General features: G+C 46.2%; 1 protein-coding gene across 7 annotated transcripts in view; it reads right to left on the minus strand.

The window, feature by feature from the left end:
• Positions 1 to 19,591, minus strand: part of LSAMP (limbic system associated membrane protein) — a 981,452-nt gene that overhangs the window by 5,417 nt on the left and 956,444 nt on the right. For 5 of the 7 annotated variants that reach the window (XM_068181115.1, XM_068181112.1, XM_068181111.1 and 2 more), the window contains 3 exons: positions 19,354 to 19,474; positions 18,259 to 18,407; positions 12,268 to 12,303 (listed from right to left, as the gene is read on the minus strand). In XM_068181115.1, the coding sequence (XP_068037216.1) occupies positions 12,268 to 12,303; positions 18,259 to 18,407; positions 19,354 to 19,474 (306 nt within the window). The remainder of the gene's footprint in view (positions 1 to 12,267; positions 12,304 to 18,258; positions 18,408 to 19,353; positions 19,475 to 19,591) is intronic. The other 2 variants (XM_068181113.1, XM_068181116.1) reach the window with 1 other exon arrangement.

Raw genomic sequence — 19,591 nt, forward strand, 5'->3', positions numbered from 1 at the left:
CTTAAATTTAACAATGGGAAAAACAGAGCCATGCCACGGTGGCCTCACTGTTCTGCCCACCTGCCTGTGGGCAACAGCCCAGAACAACAGCCTGGCACAGAGAGGCTCCAGAAGTACCCCCTAACGTTTCTGGGAGAGCTTCCACATACTTCTGAGTGAAGATGCAGAAGGGGTGGCAAGACCCTTCAATTTGGGACATCAGAAATGGGCCTAGTGCCTAACACTCCTGCAGGCAAACTGTCCCACGCAGCATGGGGCAGAAGAGTTGCTGCATGCCCTCATGTGCAGAGGGCTGCAAGCCAGCCTAGCCAAGGTTTCACTAGAGAGGACGTGGGGTGTGTGCTACTGCACCAGGCTTGGTGTGGGATAGCTGTAATGCTTGTGTGTGTGGTGGTTCAAGAACTGCTCCTCCTGCCATGAAGAGTGTAGGAAAAGACTCAGTGAGAAGGATGGGGGACTTGGATTAGATGGCAGAGGAAGATGAGAAAAGCAGGGTGCTGTTTAGATTCAGAGCAAACCACAGCCAGATTGCAAAGCCAAGAGTTGCTCTCATCCTCAAAAACAGCCTGAGGAACACACCACAAGGAAAGACCTTTGCTGGGTCAGTCCAAGAGACTTGTCTAACCTTCAGTGCTGTCCTCTGTGGGGGCTGGGTGGGGGCCAGCCAGGAGCATGTGGCCAGCATGGCATCATACTGGCCGACCTCAGATGCTTCACAGTCATTATGAGCCAGAAGAAGCTGCACCCCTTTGGGATTAATTTCTTCTTCTGAGAACTTGTCTGGTCACTTCTGGACTGCCTGGAGACTTCCATATCCACAGCCTCCCTCAGCTTTTGAAGAAACACAGCAGCAGTCAGCTGCCAGCAATGACATTGTGGCCCCACATTAAATTTGGGTGCTATGTTCTCCTGTGACTTTAGGACCTTGGCATTAACAGGTGGCCTGGCATGCCGCCTCCTATTAGTTGCTACCTGAACTGGCTAGATTAAAACTGTCTCGGTCACTCCTTGCTCTGCAGCCTCCTCTGCTCACTATGGGAGACCCAGGCTAAGGAAACTACTCAGTGTGGGAAGAATTAGCTGTGGAGTGTACAGATCTTCCCAGGAAAGGGACAAATGAGATTTTTTTAATCACAAAAACTTGCAACATACCCTGCTTCTGCAGCAGTGTCTGAGGTTGGAAGGCTAGCCCTGCACAGGCCTTGCCTCATGGCTTGTGTTGGCCTCTTAAAACTTACAGTGCCCACTGGGGCTTGGAGGCTGCATGAGGAGTTGAAAAATACATAAGTGCATCTGGGCAGAGGCACGGGAAAAGGCTGCTATGATGAGAGATATAGGAAGGGGGAAATGTGGACTGAGGTGACAGGATGAACTTTGCACTTGTACCAATGCTGGGCTACAGCACAGGAAACGATACCAGGGAAGATCTTCAGCTGAAATGGCAATGTTGGAATGCTCAGCTCATGACATGGAAGAGGGCAAGGGGAGGAGAGGTCAGCCAGGGTGAGGATGGGGAAATGGATGATGTTACTTAAGCACAAAGGTTAGGTAAGTAATGAGAACAGGTCCTGGGAAAAGGGGAGATAAAGAGAAGAAATTAGGTCCTGACCAGGCAGGGGAAAGCAAGGATGAGCGAGACAGGTAGAGGGGAGTTATGATGCTTATGGGAAGAGGGCATCAGTGCCAGGACTGCAAAGGCAGGCAGCCAGTACCAGCATGGCCTCAGAACTGCGGGGGAAAAGTGGGGTTTCCAGCAGAGCTGTTCGGGTATGGATGTGGCGCCCGGAGAAGCTCAGACGCCAAAGCAGGTGCGAAAAGCAGCAGCAAGCGAAGGTGTGCTGCCAGGGCCGGGGCCTCATGCCGGGGAACAGCGCTCGTACTCGTCATGTCTGTCACCCTCCCTGGGCCGGCCGCTCGCTGCGGGTCTCTGTCCCTCTGTCCCCGCCCGTCCGCCGACGCCGAAGCGCCGCTCCTTCCCCGCGAGGTGGCAGCCGAAGGACACCAAACCCGCCTCGCAATCCAGGCAGCCTCCGGGCTGGCGACGGCACGGGAAACGCCGGGAATAACAGCCGGGGCTCGGCGGCTTTGCACTCCCGCCCGGGAGAAGCCCGGGTCCCCCTGGGCGGGTGCCAGCTCTGCGCGCTCCGAGCCAGCGCCGCTGAGCCAGCCACGGACGGCCACATGGATGTGGCACGGAATCTGGTCCCACCAGCCTGCATCTTTCCACAACTACTACATCTGCATCCTTGGCAAAACCTCTTTGGAAGACACATACAATGCAGGATATCTACCCACTACGGCAGCAGAAACCGAGGGTGCAGGGGTTGGTGGTGAAGTTTGCAACCCACTCTACTTATTCCACTTATGATGGGCCCCCAACAGGAAAATGGACCTGTTGCTGTCCAGAGAAGAGCCATGAAGATTCTCAGAGGACTGGAGCACCTCTTCTATGAAGAGAGGCAGAGAAGCAGAGAGGCTGAGAGAGTCAAAGTTCTTCAGCCTTGAGAAGAGAAGGCTCCATGAGACCTCACCATGGTCTTCCAGTACCTAAAAGGGGCTGACAAGAGCTGGAGGAGGGCTTTTTGCAAGGGTGTGTAGTGATAGGACAAGGGATAATGGTCTTACACTGAAATAGGGTAGATTTAGATTGTATATAAGGAAGAAATTCTTCACTATGAGAGTAGTGAGGCATTCACAGAAACTGTGGATATCCCATCCCTGGAAATGTTCAGTGCTGGATTGAATGGGATTTGAGCAACCTGGTCTAGTGGAAGGTGCCCTGCCCATAGCAGGGGATTTGAAACTAGATGGTCTTTAAGATCCCTTCCAACCCAAGCCATCCTATTATTCTACTGCCTCCACACAGGTAGTGTCTCTCCACTCCCTCCAGCTCCTTTTTGTAACACCAGTAGCACCCTTGAAGGGGCCCATTAGAGAGGGGGATGGAGGCTTGTGCCATGACACATAAGCCTTGCTCAAAAGGCAAATGAGGGCAGATGTCTAAGTAAACCCACAAGTTCACCAGAGGCGTGCCTCCAAATGTGTGCACCATGATCATCACCAGCAAAAACTGAACCCGTTACTTTTGAGAGTCCCAGCACAGATCCTTAAAAAGGATCATTTGAGATGCAAGCAGAGAGCAGATACATTCCTAAAGGAAAAAATCATCCACCCATCTATATGTTTCACATCCACATATGCCAATCTCATCATCTGAGTAAACCAAAATGCGGGTGCCAGTTTTTCTCTTATTTACATTAACAAGACTCCAGAGCTTGACATATCTGCAGTTTGCTGATGGAAGAGAGCCTACAGAGAAGGTTCAAAGGGCATCAGAGAGCTCCTGGCTTTTGATTTGCTTTGGGGAATCTGCCCTTGGGATCCTGCCAGGGAGTGCAAGGTAAAATCTGGTGTTAGAGAGTAATTGTCCCCATGAGTTTCTGAATGGAAGAGAAGCCAGAAAGCAGCATGGGATGGGCTTGGAGAACTTGTCTGTGCTGGGAAGGAAGGAGTGATGACAAACTAAGTATAGCCAGCCTGCTGTTTTTTTCAGGTGCTGTCCACTCTGAGAAGCTCTGGGCTCCATATTGTTGATAGCTGACTCTGCTTACAGTGAAGGCTGGAGTTCTGCTTCTCGAGCAAAGAATAGGACCAAAAATGGGAGGTGGAGGTGGGAGGAAAAAACCCCACCAGCAAAGCAGAAGGCACAAAGCAAAGAGGATGTGCATCATGCAGGTGTCTCTATCATCTCACTTCCTGGGGCCTGTAGGGGTCTTAGGGTTTGCACTTGCCAGCTGCTCTGCAGGAAGCAACTTTTCCTAGTCTGTTGACTCTCTTGCCGGGGCTTCAGAAGATGAAATCTTTATTATCATGAAGGCTTAAAAGGAAGGAATACTGTTAATTCCATTTTCAAGGTCATACTTTGAAAGTTATTAATTTCTTTCTTCCAGGGCTTTGCACTCTACTCCGAGGCTTTAGGGATTACCAGCTTCTACTTACTAGGGTTCATCTGGGGCTTTTTTTCTTATTTCTTTCCTGTTCCTCCCCCCTCCTCTTAGAAGAAGACACATTTTTTCTTCCCTGTTCTCATTGTTGAAGCTATTTTGCTCATTGCCTGCTCATTCCCCATTGTCACTACCAGTTCTGCTCCTGTAATTAAAACTTGACTGTGACTGCAGTGGCAATAGGCTCGCTTTCCTAGAGGTGCCAGTACCACTGTGTAAGTTGGGGAGGATGCCCTCCAGCAACTCTCCAACAAGATTAAGAAAATGTCTCTGGTGTCTATCAATCTTTGCACTCAGTTTAATGTATTTCAGAATTTGCTCATGATTTTTTAGCACTGAACAGCTCTTCCCCATGTTTTGGAGCTCATTCATGGTGTACGAAGTACTTATCTATCATACCTCATGTCTTAGAGGAATGAAGACTCATTCTGTAATGCAGCTTGCCCATCCTTCCCTAAGGTCTGAAGAATATCCCTGAAACTGTATTTCTCAGTGTCTTTCTGAGAAGGTCGTGGTGCTCAAGAGCTGTCTGCTTACACCATTTACCCTGGAGCTGGTCCTAGTCTAAAATGGAACTGTTATCCTGACCAGTGAGGTTGGTGGTGGATAGAAGACCACCTTTGTTTCAAGGTTACACAGATCTTTCATCATCAGATCTGTCTTGTGTATATAAAAAGTTTCAATGTTTTATCATAGCTGAAGAATTTTTCTCCCACCCTTTTCATTACCCTAGCAACTGAAGGTTTATTTAAAAAAAAAAAAACTGCCCCCCAAACCTAAGCTTCCCCAGTGACTGATACAAAATCAGATACTTAAAACTGCATTGTCTTCAAATCACACATTAAAGACTCTCATTCTACAAGCAAAGAATAAACCAACCAAACAAACAAACAATCAAACAAATCACATAGCACAGACTTCTTCAGGAGTCATTATGGGGAAGATCTGAGCTTTTTCTGTGTTTTGCTTTCCAAGGAAAAAGCAATCCCTCTCCTGCTCATCTCTCAAGCACATATGTTGGGCACAGCAGACCAAAGGTGATGCCAAGCACATAACCCAGTGTCTCAATAGAGGACAAACAGCATAGCTCCCCTCACGCAGAGCACACACAGCCCTAGGAAGCAGGTTTGCTAATTGAAGGCTCTGGAACCTCTTGAAAAATTAATATTTTCATCAGTTTCACATCTGTCTGTTTACTCACTTCATCCCTGCTTATGGGTTTCTACAAGCTTTACTGGATATATGGCATGGGAAAGATTTGAGTGGCTGTGGACAGAAATGAAGAGGCAGGGGACGTGCATAGGGGTGACTGGAGCAGAAAAAGAACTAAATTGGGGCAGAGGGTGGCCAGTGTGCTTGAGGTTACTCTGATACTGAAATCCAGTCCTACTGCAGCCTCTGCTCTCCCTCTCTTTCTCTAATATATGCATAGAAGTGTCTTCCCAGCCTGTCATTGAGGTCTTAGGGATATCACTCTCAGTATTTCAGTGATTTAGAGATGTCATGACAGTCAAGCTGGGCCCATGTGCTGGTATATGTCTCTAAAGTGTGAGGTCTAAGTAAATATTACCTTGTGTTCCCTGTAGTTTTCATCAAAATATGGAAGTGTCTGTGTGTGTACAATCCCAGAGTGAGACTCCTGGTCACCTTAACACCCTACCAGTGCAAGCATGGCTTTAATACCTGGCCCAGGCCTGGAAAAGCCAGAGCAGGAAGCCATCCTGGCTTCCCACAGCCCATTCCCAGACCAGTATTAAAAAGGGAAAGTTAATACAGCTTACACAGGCTGCTGAGCAGGCCTTCAGCCAGATGAGTAGGAGCAATGGGAAAGATGCAGGAAGCTATTCCTGTTCCTCATTAGATGTTCTCGGGTGCCTGGAGCTTGCTCAGTGCATGTGGGCTGTGCCTCTGAGCACAGGGTGAGTATGGTGACGTGGCTGGGCAGTGTCACCACTGGTCAGTGTGCCTGTGTAGCTGCAACACCTACCAGAGAAGCTGCCTGACCAGAGCCTGCTGAACTTGTGCTGGTCAGAGCACATCCTTCTCCAGGGCCTGATCCTGGCTCCCACCCATGCATCCACTCCCCAGGCTGCAGAAGGACATGCAAGTGATGCTGGGGAAGGACCATGCACATTGCTCCTTGCTCACCTTGCCACAAGGCCTCTCCCTTTTGCAGGGGAGCTCTGCTGACAGACCTGCTCACCCATGGGAGGGAAGGCCTTCCAAGAGCACTCTGCTTTTTTCCGCAAGCCCGATTTCTTTGGAATGGTTGGGTTTTATCCCCATGCATACCCTCCTTCCCTCCCTCCTAAATCCCACACCTCCCTTCTCCTTTCTGGTTGTTTTTGTTTTTAGAGAGAGCGCTTAGACAGCTGTATTAATCATGCAAGCCCAGCCATGTGTAATGTGCTTTATCAACAGCAGAGCAGACACTGAATGGCAGCCGGTTCACAAGCGGGCCCAGGGCACTGCCTGAGCTGGGGAGATAAACCTGCTGCTTCCCAAACCAACTTACCGTCATGGGTTAGTGAATGGAGAGACTGTTCACTTGGGACAATAACCAGAGGGGAGGCCAGCTTGTTAGGCAAGTTCTTGAGTGGTTTACACTGGAAATGGAAGGGCGAAGACGAGGAAGAGGAAGGTGGAAATTACTCTTTGGTCATTTTCTCATGGGGGTTGGAGGAGTTTTTGTGTGTGTGTGTAAGGATTAAATCAAGACACCAGTGGCAGTTTTTCATCCTCCTCCTTGCTGCCCTCTGCAGTTCCAGTCAGCCAGTCAACACAAGAAATAAGGAGAACAGGAGGGGGAGAGCAAAGATTTAAGCACATCTGCTGTGCAGTGGGGACAGGTTGTCTTCAATGTCTCTAAAGGAGGAAGGCTCACTTGATGGCTTCATAAGTTCATCCAACATGCAGATGGTATCAGACTATGAGTGTCCTCTGGCCTGGGGATATCTGACTCAGGAGGGTTAGATGTTTCCCCAGATCTGCTCTGCAGGGTACTCTGTCCATGCTACAACACTAATACTATCACTGTACCTATCAGACAACTGGTTTTCCACAGCCGTCGCTCTTCCACGGGTTTGTTTCTAATCTCTGCAGTGCAGTTGTATGGTTTCTCCCACACTGGATCCACCCAAGCTCCACTCTCCCACCTGACTGCTGTGCCCTGACCTCTGCTCTGCAGGGCTGTTCTGCAAGCATGCAAAGCCACACTGCTGACTGCACAGACCTTGAAACGTCTTCCTTATCTACTGCAAGGGCTCAGCTTGGAGGAATGTCTTTCTGGGACTTCCAGTCTCAGTTCCCACCCTCTGCTGCTGATCTTCTTCACTCACTGGATTCTCCACAGCACTGTACTATGCAAATATATACAACCCAAGGCTCATTTTGGAATAAATCAATCTAAATTAAAATAATGAACAAAAAGTACAGAAACAGATCAGGCAGTAAAGCCATTTATCTTTCTTTCCCCCTGTGTCTCTCTTTTTTCTCTAAGAAAGCTTGTTTCTTTTCTCTACTTTTTTTTTTTTTTTTTTTTTTTTTTTTTTTTTTTTTTTTTGTGAGGGGTGGGAAGAAGCAGATTGGCTTTTAATTTTCTAAGCAATCTCAACAAACAGAAGCTGTCTGTTGCTATTCAGCAAAACCCACCAAGCAATGTTGGTAGCTTGGCATCAATTCTTGGCATGTCTCTTTTCCCTAAGTTGCTGTTTTTGTCTACATTCATTCTACCTCCTTTTGGAAGACAGTATCATCACCTCTGACTTTGGTATTACTCACTTTAAACCACGCAGCCAAAATAAGATACAGTGCCATCCCTTGCCTCGTACCTATGAAATAGCATGAAGCAATTACTGTGATGTTGGCTGCCTGCCCTCACCCTTCCTTGTCCTCCCTGTTCCCTTGGTCTGCAGGCCCCACAGGCTTGGCATCCACTTCAGTCCCAGCCCTCAGTGCCTGCAGCGCTGGCAGGGACTTACACTGACCCTAAGCAGCAAGAGAAGCTCGGTATGTCTGAGCATCCATCCTGCAGGGCCAATCCCTTCTGCACTCACCAAATGGACACTGAGCTCTTTGGAAAATCTGGGCGGATACCACCCGTGAGAAGCAAGGAGAGCCATGAGTTGGGCTTCCCACCCAGGGCCATGGCTGTGATCAGCTGCCAGTGCCCAGGGCTCAGGCAGCTTTCAGGGAAGTGAGGCGTGCCTTCAGTAGTCAGCCACACATCACTGTGGAGTGACCTGTACAGCTGAACTATGTCCCTTGAATGTCTTAGGACTTATGGGAATACCAGACTTGACATGGTTCCAAATATGCCCTCATGTGCTTGGTCCCTATGATCATTATTTTTTTCTGGTTGTTATTTTTTCTCTGTTTCTCTGTTGGGATCACAAAGATACAAGATTGTCTGTTTTGGCCTGTCTATGCTGTGGCTTCCCTAGCTCTGCCAACCAGTTTGTTTCACAGGCCTGAAGGCCTGGATTTTCACTGACCCTTTTCTGGAGCCCAAATGAGAAAGCACCCTCAAGCCTCGGTGAGGAGGGCTCCAGAGGTAGATGGGTTTTTCAGCTGGTCACATCATACTGGCAGGGCTGAGTGCCTAGTCAGCAAACCTCCACAAAATGTTGACCCTTTACAGCCTGTAGTCTCTGCTGTAATACCCCTTGCTTCTCTAATTAGCTTTGGTGGCTTCAGATGTCCACCCTTCTGCCAAAGCAGACCCTGCTGACTCGAGAACAGCCGGCTCAGCAGAACCGGCAGGGCCACGCAGTACTGAAAGCAAAAGGGGAGCAGAGATGAGTGGGAGGTGACCACTGCTACAGAGGAGCTCTCTTCTGCACAGCTAGGACACCCAGAGAGAGGAAAGAGGATGGAGAGGGTATTAGAAAGAAAGCTGCTCTCTGTTTCCCACTCTGGCCATCAGACCCAAATGAACATCTCTTTTCTCCCTTCCCCCAGCTCCCACCCACCTGATGAAGGCATTAGTGACAGTACATGTTACACAGGCTACAGCTAAATGGAGACTATCTATGATCTACAGTCACACAGGGTCATTCTCCGATCAGTGCATGTTTTGGCAGAAAGGCAGGACTCTTCATTCTCCTTTTCCCTCCCACTCTGCTAATTGCTAACATGCTACTGCTATAAATCTTGTGTCAACCTATTGACGGCCGTGACTTTGTCTGATCAGGCCCCAAAGACTGACACACTTGTTGCCCTGTGGGCAGCTCTGGATGTGCAGCTTTCTGAAACACCACATCCCCCTTGCGTGGCTCCCAGGGCATCAAGCTAACCACACTGAGAAAGCTCCTACTTAGCCTCTGGCAAGCCCTAGTCACAAAACTCCTGTGAGGAAGACTCACAGGTTTTGAAGCCCATCAGTCTGGCCAAGCCATTCTGATGTGGACACTAGGTGCTAATCAAAGCAAAGGAGTTCATGTTCAAAGGGCTGAGGACGAGGGAGGATGAAGGACAAAGATGGAGCTACTGCCATATTTGTGACAGGTCCCTTTGAGGTTCAACAGTGGCCATGATTGCCCTTCCATTGGCAGATGTGGTGTGGAATAAACAAATTCTCTTTTTCCAGAAGAAAAATCCTTTTGAAAGGGCACCTGGTGATGCAGTAAGGCCCCTGCTTGGTGACAGCCAGGTCTTGTGTCAGCCCGTTATAACATGATGTTACAATGCAGACAGAAAGATGTGATGATGTGGCATCATCCCAGAAGACATTTCAAGGCATTTTGAGTGCCGGGCTGCAAAATCAGGAGAGCTGGAAAATTTATCAAGGACAGCTCAGTTGAGAGCTGAATCAGCTGGGCTCCACCAGCATTTTAGGAAAGTGTCTCATCAAATTCAAGTCCCATTTGTTTAGTTGAATGGGCTGGTTCTGAGTCTCTAGCTTGCCTGAAAGCAAGATGTTTCCACAGCAGCTAGCTAATGATAGCAATGCTTAGCAGGACTACAGCGCTCTTCGTCTCAAATCACCTTCCTTTTAAATTAATGCTCAAAACCCCACAGGGCAGGGAAGTGTTACTGAGGATTAACAGAAATGAAAATTGAGGGAGAAAGAGGAAGAAGGCTGTGATTCTCGTCATTGAGGAACAGCTTAATTGAGGGCTGAGGACTACATTTCAGAACATCAACTCATAGGAAGAAAAAGGTCTAACAAAATTTTATGCCCAAGGTTTCTTTGAAGGTGAGCAGCAAAGTAAAAGTAAATATGAAAAGCACCAGCAATTGTGCTAAAGGCCCACAACAGAGAAGCTGGTAAGGGCTTTCAGAAAACAAGCGAGGCCCAGAGTATTTAAACTCTGCTTTCCCTCTCTGAAAAATCCTCTTGGTGTGTCCTGGGTCACTGGAGATACACCAGCATTTGGTACCACAAATTCCTGGAGACTCCTCACAGGAGTGATGGCACACCAGGATGTCCTTCAAGACAATCTCAGGAGACCGGGGAGCAGTAAAAATATAACAGCTTCAGAGACAGAGGGGAAAGTGTTTTAAAGGATCAACTACAGCTGTGCAGGATGGCCTTGGCAAGTTGATTAGGAGGTGTATTTGTAATGGGAATCCTGGCCTTGCTCACTCACAGATTTTGCTTTATCATTTAGCTTAATGGGCTCCTAATTCAAAACCAGCTGTAAATGGGACTGGCTATGAAAAAAATTAACATTGCCTGCCTGTGGAATTTAGGGATATATAATAAAAATAATCATAAAACCAAAGAGCCCTGGGTTTTTCATCAGACAAAAATATTTGTCATTGAAAATTCTGCTTAACAAAAAAGAACACCTAAAATTGGAAAACTCCTCAACACCCTACATCCAAAACAGCCTCAACAACTTTAATTTTATATCCAAGCACAAGTTTCATTTGCAATACATAAGATAATGGTGTTTAATTGGATTTATTTTTCCACAGTAGGTTCCCAATGGCCTACTTTACTCCTTTTCTCAGCTCCTTGAATGTTATTTACAAATCACTCTCTGGGATTTAATTTTAATGGTAGCTTGATTTCTACCTCTCCCTTCCTTTTTTTTTTTTTTTTTTTTTTAGGTACTTTTCTTTAATTGTATTTGTGGATTTGCCTTTTAAATAGGCAATTGTGACTACATCCTGAGCCTGAATAAGTTGCCAAGAGCAGAGCTTGATTTGAAAACAGCAGAGTAGTTAAACGGAGCATGTGTAACACCCAGCATTTATTGTTCTTTTCATGGGAGTACCTGCAGGTGCTTTGTTCAAGCAGGTGCTCTTTTGCAAAACAACATGGGTTCCTAGTAACACTCTATCCCAAAGCGCTGTGCAGACATTAACAATTTAGGTCTCTGAGCAGCCCATAAGTTGAGTGCATCCTCCTCATATGGCAGCAAAACAAAGATACTCAGGAGCTGTAGGCCAAGATTTTTTCAGTGAACACAGGGACTTGCTGCCTTATTGTTGATTTAGTTTCAAACACCACTTTCAAATGCTGTAGCCTGCTTTTGGGACATGCCTGGTCTCTGTGCTTTTTCAGAGTGAAAAGCTCACAACCAAGTCCCAAATCTCATATGGATGTTGGAACCATGATGTCTGCACCCAAGGCAGGAGTGGGCTACACAGAGACAGAAAAAAAAACCACACAGACCCTGTTTTGCCTTCATACCTTCTTCCCTTTTGGAATAAAGCAGACAGTAACACCTCACCATGTGTCTCTTTTCATGCTTTTTGCCTCAGATGCAGGATTATGTGACTGGAAGGAATGGAGAGATGGTTCAAAAGCATGAGAAAAAAAAGTGTTTCACAGTGGGTGATAAGATGCTCAACTAGAGTGAAAAAAACCTGACAGTGTTTTAATTTTTAGTTTTCCACTTGTCCTTTCCACTGTCTGCAAAATTTTAGGTCTGCTTATGCTTTTGAATCAAATCTGAACAAGTGGGCAAAGAGAGCTTAGGATGGGACAGTGTTTTAGAAGTAGGTCTGCAGGGAGATTGCACCTCACTAAAGACTGTCCACACCTGGATGACAACTCAGTGTCAAGGCTCAAACCTTTAACCTTGGTTAAAGGCTGTTGTTATTCAGTTGATTGGCTTTTTGAAGAGGGAGGGGGGAAGAGAAGGATGAAGAAGGTGAGCAGAAAAGACAAAATGACACGCAAATGAGACGGGAAAGTCCTTATTTTCCTGCATTTCTGAGCTGTTTTGCCCATGCCTAGCTCTGAGCATTTGTCAGGATGATGGAGAATGACCCGGCTAAAGAGCTACTTCAACATAAAACACATACTGACCTGGAAAAGGATTGGGGAGTGTGGGTAAAACTCGTTCTAAGGGGGAAAAAAAACAATAAGCAACATGCAGGAGAAAAGGACAAGCCACTTTTCACACCAAGCAAGCAGCAGATACAAACCTGATGGAGTTGTCCATCCCCACATTAAATGAACTAGAGTAGGTTTCATATACAAAGCATTTTGCTAGCAACATGCCTAATACACATCAACATCCCCTGGGACTGGGAGTCAGAGGGAAGTGATTTGAAAAACTAAACAAATAACAGCCAAACAGCAAGAGGGATTAAGCACCTGCAGTGAAGGTAATTGGAATTGATGGTCCATATCTTCCCTCTGACTTTCAAGACCTCTCATGTCATCACTCCACAGCTCTTCTTAGCTACACCTCTGTCTGGAAGCTAGTCTTGGCAGAGAGGTGAGCTGTGGAAGTCCTCCATGGGTAGTTGTTGCCTCCCCAGAACCTTCTCCACAATGGATTTCTTGCCAATGACAGCTCCCTTGGGGATCTGTGCATGGGAGCAGTCACCCTGGTGAATCCTCAAGGGCATTCTGCTTCTTTAGTTTTTGTCCTCTGAGAGGGACAGAGTTTTTGCAGTTGTAGGCAGAGCCTGCTGTCTTGTCTATAGGGTTTTTATAACGTGTCCTCGTTATGCGACACAGCAGGACTTTGATGTACATCACTGCTGGCTTCACGGTTTGCTTCTTCCACAAAGGATCCCAAAAGAATTGCACAGATACTGAGGGAAACCAGTACCAGAGACCTCCTTCTGAGGCTAACAGTAGTGTTAATTCTGCTTCATAGATGGTGCAGGTGATGCACAGAGCAAGGAAGCAATTTGCCCAAGGTCAAATGCTGAACTGTTAGCAGAGCCAGACACAAACCCAAAAATAAAATGTCCCCAGGCTTGACTATGGTCACTGGGTCTCCTTTGCCTTCAGAGTTTGCTGGATGCCTTGTACTGACCGAAGCAAGCTCCTACCCATGGACTGATCCATAGGTAGACATTTAGCTGCAACAGCTCATAGGCCTGGGGCAATAAGTTATCTCCTGGCTTACCTGCTAAGATCACTGCTGGTAGACACAGAGCTTGGCAGGATAAATCAGTAGGCCACTATTGCTCTCTGATCACCTAGGCCCAGCTATTTGGAGGCCAATGCTCTTTCTACAGCATCCTTGGTGCAAAGAGTGAGTTTGTGTCTCACTGGAGCTCATGAGGATTGAGCAGGTCAGGCCCATCCCTATGACACTGGCAGAACTCCTGCCCTTATGGTGGTAATGGAGTTGTTTGAATCCACAGCAGGCACAGCAGAGATCAAATACAAGTCTAGCCTGGATCTCTCTGTTTATGTAGCAACAGGGGACTATTGTTCTGCGAAAGCAGGCTGTTTGTGCTGACAAGACTTCCTTGTTATTTAGTTTAGTTAAATAACTCAACTCCCCTTTACCTTCTTCCTGCACAGCAGGCTGCAGGCTGCACAGCATAAGCAGTTAAAGCAAAGCACTACAGCCTCATTATCATGCTGCTTTCTATTCAAGGACTCTGTCTCTGTTCCCCTCTCCCACTGTGTGCTGCTTTTATTGCTCCACCCTGGCTCATTAGCAGTGTCTCAGCCTTGCCCCCTCTGACTGTCAGCCCAAACCACTTTCCTCCCTCCTGAGTCTCCCCGTTATTGACAGCCTTGAGGAAAACAGGGGGTGTGCACTAAGAGCCACTAAGAGGGATTTCGGCCACAGCTGAGGTTCCAAACCCCAGCAGCCACCACTGTAACCAAATGCTCAGGACACAACAAAGCATGGGCAGAGTGGAAGGAGGAGTATCAGTGTGTGCACACTTGTGGCAGGGGTATCAGTGTGTGCACACTAATGACAAGTTAGAGGCTAATGCCAGCTTTTAGGAACGTGCCTTGCTGCAAAAAAAAAAAAAAAAAAAAAACCTGCTGGGCTCAACCTGAAGCTTCTTGAGTTGGCACTGTCTTGCCAGCTTCTGCTTCACCTCTGTGCTTGCTTATTCCCCAAAGGGTGCAGAGGATGCAGAGGATGCAGCAGGGGACCTGCTGATGTGGCAGTCTCCTATAATTGAGCCAATTGAGCCAACAGGACTGCATCAGGATGTGCAGCACTGTGCTGCTGTCTCCTGTTTCAGCCTATGGGATGGGCTAGCTCGGCAGGAGGCAGAAGGCAACTAATTTGGAAAAGCTTTTCTTTCTTTTCTCTGCTTTGCTAGAATGCCCCAGGTGCTGCACCTCCTTGTGTGCCTGTGGAGGGGTGTGTGGGTTTGCTTCTACATCACAGAGGTGCATGCCTATGTATACATACTCACCTACACATAAACCTATGTACCTGTGTTCCTCCAGCAACTGTGTATCTGCTATGTATTTTTATATATATATATATTTTACACACTTCTGTGTAGCATGTGTTAAGATACAAATTGTGCCTTTCACTCATAATGCTTTTCATAATGCTGCTAGATGAGTAAAACAAAAAGACAACATGTTCCCTATCTCCTAATACACTTGGAGGAAGAACACTTTTGCTTCAGTTGTGTCACTGCTTTTCACCTCTGTTCCTCTGTGATGGCAGCGCTGGCTTTGCCTCTCTGTCAGGTAATTTTCACAGAGATGTGTATTGCTGTCCCTTTTTTTGTGCTTAGGGGTTACAAACCTTGCTCCCAGGCTCTGCAGAGTGGAATCAACCTACTGGCTCACCAGTGCTGCCAAACATGGTCCTGCCTCCCAACTCCTCACACCCACAGATGTGTGATAGAGCTTCCTCTCCTGCACGGGCTTTGGTGCCTGTTGAGCCCAGCCATGAACTAGTTCAGCTCAGTACAGCAACAGAAAACATTTGGGGCATTTTAGGGAGATGAGCAGTAAAGCTCATTTACCTGTTCACTGGTTCAGCAGATTGGACAGCTTCAGTGGGATGTCCACTGAGTGGCAGAATAAGGGAAACAACAAAACCACGTGGCAGAGAGTAGGAATGTCAGCAAGCTGTTAGATCAGTTGTATCATCAAAGCGTACCTGAGTACCCTCTCCATAAGCATACTACAAATTTGCTGTTGGAGACAGTTTCCTGGGTAAGTTAAACCTTTGGCAGGGCCATATTTATGTTGTTGTAAACTCAGTCTCCAGGAGTGAGGGGTATAAATCTCTCCACCTACAGCAGGCAATCCTGCAGCTACATCCTTTAAGGAAGATCACTAGCTATCTATTCATGCAGCTCAAAGAGGCTGCTTTTGTATTTTAATGCATCTTCTATCTATGACATTGACATCTAAGGCACTCAGTCTCTCTGAGAGTTTTTCAACAGTGACTGAGATTTCATGAAATGGTAGCCACCAATTTTGCTCTATTGCTAAACTATTCTTTCATATCATTTCACTCGCTCCCTGTCTGCCCTCCAACTCAGGCAGAGCTGCCAGTAGCTCATTATTAACTCTCTGGTTGTTTATTCACTCCTTGCTGCCATTCTTTTTTGTGCTGCAATGGGACACTGAGGAACCATGTCTATACTTACCTCCCTGGTGGGATGTTGCTCTACAGTGAGCTTGTTCTCTGTTTAAAAAGGAAATAAGATCTCTGATTCCAGGGATGAAAAACACTCCCAAGTATCTGAGTATCTTCTGTACCTTGCAAAAACTTGGCACTATTTATTTTTCTGTCTGGGTGTGTGGCTGGGAATGTGCATTACCTGTTATTTCAGCTACTGTGTGATCACTACAGTATTTCTTTCATCTGGGCTTGTAGGTTTTTTTTCAGCAGCTTGCTTTATGTTTATGAAGCTGGATTCCCTTCACTCATTTCCCCCCTGATTTCTTAACCTTCAAAATAGCAGCTGTAGTCTGCCTGAATTAATTTTTTTCTCTCTCTTTCCTTCTTCCGCACTAACTAGAAGAACATAGACTTCCTGAAACAATATGAAACAATATGAAGTGAAAAAGTAGGGATTAACCAAGCAACAAAAACAAGTTAGAAAGACTTCACTAAAAATCATCAAATCTCTCTCAGCTCCTGCACTTCCATTCTCCTGGCTCTTGTGAAGTTCTCGCGTGTCCTCCAGTATAAACAAGCCTTGAATTTCTAGAAAATGATAAACCAAATGCAACAACTTGAAGGAAAGTGTTCTTCATACACATCAAAAAGGGGCTAAAATAGTATCCTCACTGTTGCAAATCATCTTTAAGAATTGCCACATTTCCTTATGGAACAGTTAACAGCAACTTTGCAAGGTTTCCCTGGGTCTATCACTGGTTCTGCCACTCATTTTATGACCATGGGTAAACCACTTCTTCACTCTGTACCTTTACTTCCTACTGCAAAATGATGCTAACAAAACTCACCCATTTCTAAATGACTTGTGATATTAAAATATTCATTGCTAGCAAATCCTTTGAGATCCTTTGAGGTGAAGTTCTGAAGTCATGCAAAATGCTTCTCTAGCAAAATAACCCCCCAACTAAAATCATATGTGCATATATATATTATTGAATTTCATCTTATATTTTGTTTCAGTGATGCATTTCAGCTCATCTGTGTAACAGGAACCAACAGAGATGGCCAAATTTAGAATTCAATCACAAATAATGAATTCTAAACTTAGAATTATATTAATATCAGCAAGAACAAATCTGGAGTATTTGAAAATTGTGTTCCAGATTGCTGCCTGAGGATTTTTTTTTGAATCTCATGACAGTCACAAGACCAGGGTGAAAAGACTTTCAAAGTACAAATTTGCTTTGTGTGCTGCAATGCTACAGGAAATCAAATATATGTTCTTTTATGATAATATCTGTTCTTTAAAAAATAACTTCCATAAAATATACCCAAACTTGCAAATATTCAAACTGCCATGAAATAAATCCGAAGGTGGTAAACAAAGAATGCGCATGGATTTACCCTTTTGCGCTACATCTGTTAAAAATAACCAAACCATAACTTTGTTTTTTTTTGTGAGAGCAGAAACTAGACTAAACTGCATCCCATACTGACTGCTTTACCCAGCTTTTTTTTTTTTTTTTTTCCTTCTATTTAAAAGGACGTGCAGTTCATGACATGAGAGTTTTAATTCAATTTGGGACCGTCACAGGAACACTGCCATCAGTCACTTTTGTGTCTACGTGTTCATTTGTGTGAATAGGTCATTTTGCTGCAGTGTATCTCTGATGCCACTAACATGTGGGCCAAGTCTAGCCCAAGTTTTAGACCTGGAATTGGGAACTGCATTTTAAATAGACCACAGTTTGTACGTGCGTGTGGATGGGAGGTGAGGGGCAGGGGCTCTGTTTAGGGTCAGGTTTGAATCAGCTGCAAAATTCAGAGCCAGCAGGTAACTCTGCTCTAGTGTTTGGTCTAGTCCCAGCTTCTGTCTGTTTATACTTACTAAGACAAGCTGAGTAACTAAAAGGTAGCAGAATGAGATCCAAGGAACCTTATTCCATATTTCATCTGTTGATTACCTTTTCCCCCATGGTCCCTATGGTATATCCCTTTAAAATCGTTCTGTCTTTTCTCATTTCTGTCCCTTCCAGTTTCAAAACCATTTCTCTTTTTCTTGACTCTGTCACTGTTCTCTTCAGGCTCGGTGGCTAGTTCTCTCCATCTCTCTGAATTACTTGTCATTTCTCAGCTGTCATGGATCCTCCGAGCCCTGGCCTTCTGTCTACTTATTAAAGGGGCTGTCATTCTAAAGGGCTTTTTGTTTCCAGCTTTAAAACAAACACATTTTTATTATTTTAACAAAATCTGTCTTCAGCGAAGCCAGTCAATCAAAGGGCTTGACTGTAAACCTTTCGATTTGGCTGTGTTTGTATTTCAAGGCAAGCATGAACACTTAGGTATCTGAAGCAGAGTGCTGGAAGCCAGGTCATGGCTGGAGGTGGGAGGAGACTGGGTTGTCAAGCAGATGCCTTCCTGAGTTTTGGCCACCATGCGCTTCCTGCACAGCCGTGTCTTTGTGAGAGGCTCCCTTCACCCTCTCCCGTACTTACTGTAAAGGTATAGGCTGGCATTTGTGACTCCCAGCTTGTTGGCAGCCACACAGGTGTAGTTCCCGTAGTGCTCCTCAGTGACATTGGCCACCATCAGCAGAGACTGGCTCCCTGTGCTCTTTATCTCCAAACCATTGGCGCTGTTTATCCTGGGAAGACAGGAGAAGAGGTGTCTAGCGCAATGGCAGCTGTGTACTGAGAAGGAAATCCCTCCCCAGCACGCAGCAAAGCAAAGTCATTCAGCCCAGCTGGCAGGTGAGGATAGAGGGAAGCAGGGAGGAGATGTGAGTGGAGAGACCAAAGAAAGAGACTAAGATAGAAAACAGGAGGAGGAAATGAAAGGAACGTAGTAGTTCAGTGGGACTCAATGCCACTGGTAAAGCAGTGAAGAACCAAGCAAAGAAAAGGGAAAGGGAGGAAGCATTTACCCAGCACTGATTCACTCTGGAAATGAAAACATCATGGTCAGCTGAAGGCTAGTCTGTATTTTAGTAACATATTCTTGGTGAAACACTGATTCACAATATGTGCCTATACCAATGCCAAGTCACCCCCGAACCTTGGCACCCTGTTCAGGGCTGGCTACTTTAAAATATAGGGCAATAACACAACCTTCTTGATGTCAGGTAAATGCTCAGGTAGAAAGGATGGATCCTTTTTCTCTTCTCATTTTTTCTCATATGAAAGTCTTAAAGGCTCAGGTCGCACAGGTGAGGGAATCTCATACCTCAGCAGCTCCTTTCCCTAGAAGAATGCACCTGGAGCAGCATTACCTAATTGAAGACTTATACTACCAACCTTTTGGTCTGTATCATGGGCTTCTTAACACATGAACAGTGTATTAATTGGGTATTGGCCCATAATTGACTTCAAGGCAAGAGCTCCATCCTCTGCACTTCCTTCAGCATCTCCAGTGCAGAGAGGAATTGCCTCCTCCAGCCATGACCATGCTGGCTCTGCAGAGACTGATGGGACGCTATGATTCAAATGGATTGTAAGGAGCAATTTGTTTGAGAGGAGCTGGGGAGGATAACAGGAACCCCTATTCAATGGACTGAAGAAGAGAGGAGGGAAGAGGCAAGCTAAAGGCCTTACCTGGTATCATCTCTGTACCACTCGAAATCAGGCGTGGGCACTGCTGATGCCTCGCACCGCAGTAAGGCTTGTCGCCCCGTGGCTGCTTCATTGCTCTTGGACTCTGTGATGGTGGGAGGGTCTGCAGGAAGGAAACACTTGGTCAATCCGCACACTTCCAGGTGGAACAAAACAGTGAAACTATGTCAGGGGCACCTTCCTCATGCAAACTCTTGGGGTTACTGGAGGCCCACAGCAG

Source organism: Anomalospiza imberbis, chromosome 2 (genome assembly GCF_031753505.1).
Source record: "Anomalospiza imberbis isolate Cuckoo-Finch-1a 21T00152 chromosome 2, ASM3175350v1, whole genome shotgun sequence".
Lineage (NCBI taxonomy): Eukaryota > Metazoa > Chordata > Aves > Passeriformes > Viduidae > Anomalospiza > Anomalospiza imberbis.